Source organism: Phragmites australis, chromosome 8, assembly GCF_958298935.1.
Source record: "Phragmites australis chromosome 8, lpPhrAust1.1, whole genome shotgun sequence".
Taxonomy (NCBI): domain Eukaryota; kingdom Viridiplantae; phylum Streptophyta; class Magnoliopsida; order Poales; family Poaceae; genus Phragmites; species Phragmites australis.
Genome location: NC_084928.1, coordinates 26186289 through 26194170, shown reverse-complemented (window position 1 = coordinate 26194170; position 7882 = coordinate 26186289). Strand labels below are relative to the sequence as shown.

Below are 7882 nucleotides of genomic sequence, written 5' to 3'. Positions count from 1 at the left end.
TACCGGCGTCGGATCGTGACGGGACAAAGGGCAAAAGAAAGAGGAGGGTGCAGGGATCATCACCGAGCGCTTCACGACGACAGAGAGACACCGAGGGTGGCCGACGATGGAGAAGAAGGGGCGGTGGCACTTGGAATTCAGTGCGGTGACGTCCGGCGGCGGGAGAGGCTCCAAGAAGCGTTGGGATGCGAAGCTCGAGGTCTTGTGACACTAAAGGAGCAAGGAATGATGTCCAAGAAGGCTCGGCCACAGAGAATTAAGGCGGCGGCGAGCTCTTACTGGCAACAATGGTGGAGACGGCGGCGGGCTCGATTTCGTGTGCAAATCAAAAGGGGAAATGGGTGGAACGGGTGGGAAAACTCGCAAGGAAGGCGATGGGGAGTTTATATGAGCGAGAGGGGGAGAGGAGGGGTTGGAATCGACGGGATTTGTCTGGTGCCCTAATTGGCAATAATGCAACCGTTTACATATATGTATATACATGGACAAAGCACATATACACACTTAGGATTTTATTTAATTTTGCAAATTCTTTAATTTCTTTTGGGAAAAGTTTTTGGCTTTATTGATTTTGAGAAATTGGGCTGTTACAAAACATAGAGTACATAATGGGAGGTTAACTAAAGATATGATCTTGTGTCCACCACAGAGCGCCAATGATCTACCTCAGCCTAGCCTTAAAGGTGAGACCTCCAAGTTGGTCAACAAGCACAAACCTAAGAAAAGGCCGATAAGGGAAAGATAAAAAGAAGGTTGATGTGCCAAACATTATGATTGTAACTCAAAACAAGGACTTCAGGTCCCATCATTTTCCCCGGCAAGGTTAAGAAACCTACATGGAAGGAGGGCACAAATAGAATGTGGTGTCCTATTCAGAAGTTAGATACATGTGAATTGGCTATTTGTGGTGTCCTGCTCAAACAGATAGAAAGGAACTTGGAAACAAAGCTATTGAGTAGGCCTTCCAACTCTAAACCCTGACAATATAAAGAAGATGATGAGGACAATGATATACCATTCCAGATCAGTGAGCATACCATCAGTCATATGTTCAAGGGATTTGCTGCCAATTAGTCAAAGTAATAATATAGGTGCATCGAATGGGAAGTCTGTTCTACAATCCCTTCGGTGCCAAAGGTCCTCTAATGGTAAAAAATTTCAATTACGTTCGACAAGAACGGCTGTCCTGACTTGATTAGTCACACTGGTCATTATTCGATTATGATCAAGCCCACCATAAACAATTGCACGGTAAACCAAGTTTTTGTCAATGGTGGAAGTTATTTAAATATCTTGTTCCATGGTACTTTAGATGCTATGCAGGTACCTAGAACCAAAATTGAGCCCATGAAGAATTACTTCCATGGCACAATCCAGAGTTCCTCATCCATGTCTATCAGCCAAGTCTTGCTCTCGGTCACTTTTGGGATGCCCAAGAATTTCCAAATAGAAATTTTTTTGTTTGGTGTGGTGGATTTTGAGACAACATACAATGCTATTCTCAGACAGGTGACTCTAGCAAAGTTCATGGTTGGTGCTCATTATGCATACTAATGCATGAAGTTGCATGGGCCAAAAGGAGTCATCAAGGTGTGCGGGGATAAGCGTAGGGCCCTAAAGTGACAAAAAAAACTTGAGATGGTTGAGCAGCTGCCTTTGCATGATACAAACACAATCCAAGCACTCTTGTCCTAAGATAACTCCTAATTCCAATTATGACATCAAGATTGTTTTGTTGGACCCAATAGATACATCCAAGTATGTCCGGATAGGCTTTGCGCTGGATCCTTAATAGGAGCTCGTACTCTTCACCTTTCTTAGGGTAAATGCATATGTGTTTACGTTGTAGTTAGCTGATATGCCCGGAATTCTTAGGAAGATGATCTAGCATAGGCTAGCAATTTGGCCTGTGTTACAACATATTTAGCAGAAACTTCACTGTTTCGCTAGCGATCATTGAGAATTAGGTGAATTCTAGTACGGTTGGATCCCTAACTATGTACAATCCAGTCATTCATTTTTTAGTAGAGTTTGAGGGCTAGTTGATAAAGATTTGATAATTAATAATTAAGGATTTAATAGAAATACGGTATATCCTTAGGATGGAGTATCATTGTATATGTATCTGTTATAGTGTACGGTAGGTTTAATAACTGCACTACTAAAAAAACATCTTCATTGCCGGCCCATAAAGGGGTTTCACTGCCGGTTTTGGAGCTGTCAGTGGGCAGCGAGCAGTGATAGTCCCTGACTATCACCGCCGGTCCGTGGAGCCAGCAGTGAGCAGCGGGCAGTGATAGTCCACGACTATCACTGTTGGTTGTAGGCTTCTATCACTGCCGGTTGAAGGTTTCAACTGGAAGTGATAGTCGGGCGTCGAATCGATCTTTTTGGGGCCGAAAAAATTGATTTTTTTTTGCACCTGAGGAACTGCCCAAATTGAAAATTGAAAAAAAAATTCATACAAAGTCACAAGTCATGCGAAATACATGCACGTGCAATTCATAGCACTCGAACTCGGAACCTCTCAGCTCACACAATATGTCCTTACCATCCCACCACAGAAGTACCAGTGATACCATTAGCATATACAATTCTTTTGACATCTTCTGTCTGAAACTTCAAATGATTATTTGGATATCTAAATGATATCAAATGAAAAAAGTTTTCAACTATAAACTTGTAGATCTCGTCGAGGGCTACAGTTTTGATATAGTTTGTCCCCATTTGATTTTGTATGAAAAATTTATGAATTTTTAAAATAAACTGTCATCCACTATCACTGCCGGCTCTAGCCACAAGTCGACAGTGATAGTATCACTGCCGGCTCATAACACGAACCGGCTCATGGCTAGAGCTGGCAGTGATAGTGGATTTTCACTACCGATTCTTTTCGAATGGCATTTTAGTGCCAGTCCATGATATAAACCAGCAGTGATATTCCATCACTACTGGCTCGTAAGAAACCAGCAGTGATGGACCGGTATATAACCCTATTTCTGTAGTAGTACCGCCATTAGATAAATAAGGCATGTGCAGATATTTTAGGCAGCTCATCGTGTTCTACATAGAATCTATCCTCGGATTAGAAAAAATCCTCTAGATAACACTATTCGGAAAGGTTACGTTCGAGACTCCACATACAATATGCCTCATCAATCCAACTATATAAAGAGGGGAGATGATACGTTAAAGCGAGAGGTCGGGTAGAAGCGAAAATAACCCATTAAGAATCACAGCAAATCCACATCACGATTAGATTCAACAAATAAGAGCTTCGGGATCTAGAACACGAGAGAATTCGTCGAGATTCATAGGAGTAGATATAGACACATCCCTATTGTAATCATATTGTCATGAGATTAATCCTGATAATATATGACGTATGGCTATTATCTTAAAGAATGCTCAAATCTATATAATATCATGTGTCCTCTTTGATACGCATAGCTTATGAACAAGTATCCCTACTTTAAATAAATATTTGTATAATTAATTTTACTAATCATCGGCATCATTGTACGTATCGGGGCACAGTTAGACGATACAGTTAGATTATTATTGTTATTGTTGTTGTTTTGCGAGTGAAGCACGGCTTGATTATTAGCTACTGCGTGAAACAGAACACAATATACATGACACCAACCTAATGCGTACCTATGCATCTAGGTGCTAAAGAGTGCTCGTTAAACATGACAGATCAATGGAGAAAAGCAAGAGCAATAATACAGTAGATATCGATGCCTTTACTATCAGAAGAAGTAAATGCTGGAATACTTTCTACAGCATGACCTAGCAAACTTCATTAATCAGTTGCTGCCACATCGAGAGAGAGAGACAGAGCTGCCACTCTGGCTGCTGGTACCAGCATGCATGCTGCTGCAAGCTACGCAACAAGCGGGCTTCGCTGACCTCAACTGTCGCGGCCTCCCCACAAACGATTTGCAGCAACGGGACAAGGGGCCTTTGTTTTTTTTGACTCGTGTGTGGGGCCTCCCAACCTAAAAGGCGCCAAAAGGCGTCCCCAGCATTCCAGCAAACCCAACTAACCCAGTGAGATGAGATCACATCCTAGGCTTTAACAACCTCACATTCCTCTCCACTAACCCCTGTTTCCTTCCTCTTTTTATTTGTTTAGCAATATCTCCTTCTACTCCATAGCAGAACTTGCAAGCAAGTCTGAATGAACACCACTGGCCTGCCTCTCCCTCTCCTTTTGAAACTCTTAAGAACACCACTAGCTGAAGTGCTGCGGTTGTTCAGCGACCGCGTGCGCTTACAGGTCGTCGTTGTCGTTGTCGTCAGGCCTAGGTTGTCTTGACGAGGCACAATGGAAATATTGTTTATAGAAAATTGCGTGCTACTATTGGTTGGCCACTGCCGACTTGATCTGAACCATTTGCTTGACGACCGCACAGGCAGGGGAATGGTTTCCGAGGAAGATTTGCTTGGTTATTTGGTCAGATAAGCTAGAAACTCAGCGAAATTCACTGAGTCTCCTATTGACTAAAACAAAGCAAGTTGAAACATGCATTGGATCCTCCGCTAGCTCATGGTGGCTAAAGCCCAAATCGGTTGGTCCTGTGTGCTTCGTACAGCAGCGAATGGTGGGTACTCATTTCTGTACACGTTCTATGCAGCAGCTAGCTGAGCTGCAGTGCAGCCACTCAGCAGCTTGCGATTTAATAACTAAAGGCCCCAAGCAACATGTCAAAAAAGGTTTCTGAACCCAACTGTTACCGGAGAGGAAAACTATTACATTCACATCGTACACACTACGAGGTCTACGCATCATCAGAAAAGGCTGCTTGCGACGATTAGCATCGTCTCCTCAATCCGAGGGCGGGCCCCACTTGGCTGGCAACGGACACGGCGCATGTGGCCGACTCCGACCGACCGTGGCTCACACTTCACGCTGTCTGGCTGGCCGTGGCAGGTGCAGCCCGGATGTCCTTGAGCACCCCCACTACCTGCTGCATCGTCGGCCTCTTGTCCGGCGAGTGCGCCGTGCAGAGGTACCCCACCCTCAGGCACTCCACCATCTCCCGCTCCATCTCCAGCCCGGCTGCCGCCTCGTCGCGTATTCTTGGATCCACAATGTCCAGCCCCTTCCCGTCACGGATGATCCCCCGCGCCCAGCTCACCGATGGCTCGTCCCACCTGGCCTGTCCAGTCACGAGCTCCAGCACCAGGACGCCAAAGCTGTACACGTCGCCCTCAGGGGTTGACTCGCCGCTGGGGTGCCCGAAGTCGGATATTCGAGGCTCCAACTCGTCGCCGAGGAGGATGTTGGTCGGGACCAGGTGGCCGTGGACGACAGCCCGCCCCGACCCAGCCCACCCCTGGTGCAGGAATGCGAGCCCCCGGGCGATCCCTAGCGCAATACGGTGCCGGGTCGGCCAGTCCGATATGGACCGCTTGTTCTCCGCCACCTCCCAGATGTCACCGCTGCCGGTGTCATCCATGTCGGGCCGCCCCGCTGGCAGCTCATGTAGCCACCGGTGGAGATCGCCTTTCTCCATATATTCGTACAGTAGGAGCTTCTCCTTGCCTGCAATAGATGAGGTGATTCGAAATTCAAATCATGCTAGATGTCCAAGCAAGTACTCCGTTTTTTACCTGTAGCACAGTATTTTCGCAGCAAGTTCATTTGCGCACCTAACCTAACTGCTCCAACTATAATATGAGGTCAAGAATGCCTTTTGCAAAGCTGCATTGCATGGCTAAAATGTGTTTCTAAAGTCTGAGACTAGTCTACCCTTCCACACTTTGGCATTTTCTAGATTGGCACTAGAGATTCAATAATTCAACCAATATTAATTACTTCATTTTTATCAAAATTGTAAATTTGTAGATCTAGCTGCAAATTTGTGAAGTTTAGGTTCTGAGAAAAAAAATGATCCTGAGATAAGAAGGTACCTGTATTTCTCTGCACATTGGACCCATTCACAAAAAATATTCAAATAATTTATATTCCAAAATCAAATTGCGCCCACCTGCAATGCAGTAGCCAAGTAGCGGAAGAATGTTTGGGTGCCGGAGCCGCGCGAGATCCCGGAACGCAGTGGCGGCGGCCGCTGGGTTGTCGTCCTCGCCGAGCCCGGCCATGGGACACTCCGCGACGCGCACGACGACATGCAAGTCCCCTGGGAGCACGGCGCGGTACGCGGCGCCGCTGCGGCCGCCGCGCTCCGCGAGCTGCGACTCGCGCCCAAACCCAGACGTGGCCGCGGCCAGGTCAGCCAGCGTGAGCTCCATCAGCGGACGCTCGAACAGCACCACCGGCGCCGCCGAGGCACCCTTAGCCGCCGCGATCACCACAACCTCCTCCTCGTCGCTCTTCTCACCCCATTGCGGCTTCTTCTCCTCGTCGCCCTTTCCTCCATTCTTCCTGCACCTACCGCATGCCACGCATCCGACCAAGCAGAGCAGCATGGCCAGGGACACCACCCCGCACATCACCGCCACCGCCACAACGCTCAAATGCTTCCTCCTCTTGCTCCTCCACGTCGTTTTCCTTTCCGAACTCCCTGAATCCTTCTTTCTAATTTTTCCATGAGAAGGTTGCGATGGCCGCCGCCGCGGCGCTGTCGAGCCCTCCAAGAACACCAGCGACGCATTCCCGGCGTGCACGAACGCTGAGCGGTCGAATTTCTTGACAGTACTGCCGTCCACCACGCCGGAGAACTTGTTGTACGAGACGTTCAAGAAGCGCACCCCACCGAGCGGCGGCAAGTCGCCGGGGAAACTCCCCTGCATCGCGTTCCCAGAGAGGTCGAGCCGTCTCACTCGCGTCAGCCGCCGCAGCCCCTGCGGCACCGCCCGGATCCTGTTCGCCGACACATCGAGCGTGGCAAGCCCCATGAGCCCTTCCACACCCGCGACGCCAGTGAAACGGTTGCCGGACACGTTGAGAGACTCGAGCCGCGGGTTCCGCTCCACCCGGAGCGCGCCGCCGAGCTGGTTGTGGGAGATGTCCACGGCGCGCAGCGACGGCGCGCGCCAGAACCCACCCGGGATGGCGCCCTGGAGCGCGTTCCCGGAGAGGTCGAGCGCGGCGAGCGCGGACAGGTTGGCGAGGGCCACCCACGACACGGCGCCCGTGAGGTTCCGCGACGGCAGGCGCAACTCCCGGACCGGCTGGCATGCCGGGACGCTCGATGCCCGGAAGTTGCGCACGTACCGGAACGCGGCGGCGATGATGGCCGCGTCGTCGCGGCCGGCGCAAGGAGGGGACGAGGAGGTGACAGAGGCGGGAAGTGAGGTGGAGAGGAGCAGGAGGAGCAGGAGGTGGTGGACGTGGAGTGGCATCAGGGAAGCGCGACGTGTTGAGCTACGCGTTAGGGAGGGGGCTTGGACTGCGACCGCATTGAAGGAGGGAGCAGGAAAGCTAAGGGAGTACGGAGAGAGGAGGAATGGAATAGTGCAACTACGCAGGGGGTGGAAGGATGAGATGGCTTTAATAGCTAGTGACAATGGGTACTCTTCTTTGTGTGCTTAAAGATGCAAGTGAGGAGTTGTTTGTTTCCCATTGTGGGGTGAAGTCTATGCGTATCGATGGTTCTGGTGTTCCTACTTGTTCGTGGCTTCCTTTCCGGGTTACCAGAATCACTAATGGAATCTCCAAAATGTGGATTATTGCAACTCAGTCAAAAAGGTTTCGCGTGTCATCCGCTCCTGGTCTCGGGTGACCAAAACCTTAGGATTAAACTGTAGAGGGTGTTTGCAACTTTGTGACCTTGACCTACCACGAGACAAAAGATCTTGATTTAAAAAAGATTCGATTCAGAACTCTTGTATGTTCAAATTTGACTCGGAAATCTTATATTTTCAAGCGCAATATGAAATTCTTTTAGTGATTTTTTCCTTATGTTATCTGTGT

General features: G+C 48.8%; 1 protein-coding gene across 1 annotated transcript; it reads right to left on the bottom strand.

Annotated features, from left to right (window-relative positions):
- Positions 1–4553: 4553 nt before the first annotated feature.
- On the bottom strand, positions 4554–7480 carry LOC133926855 (calmodulin-binding receptor kinase CaMRLK-like). The gene is made up of 2 exons (XM_062372991.1): positions 5997–7480; positions 4554–5551 (listed from the first exon to the last, which is right to left on the bottom strand). The coding sequence occupies exons 1-2, from the start codon at positions 7309–7311 to the stop codon at positions 4911–4913; spliced, it is 1956 nt and encodes a 651-aa protein (XP_062228975.1). The 5' UTR covers positions 7312–7480; the 3' UTR covers positions 4554–4910.
- Positions 7481–7882: the final 402 nt, after the last annotated feature.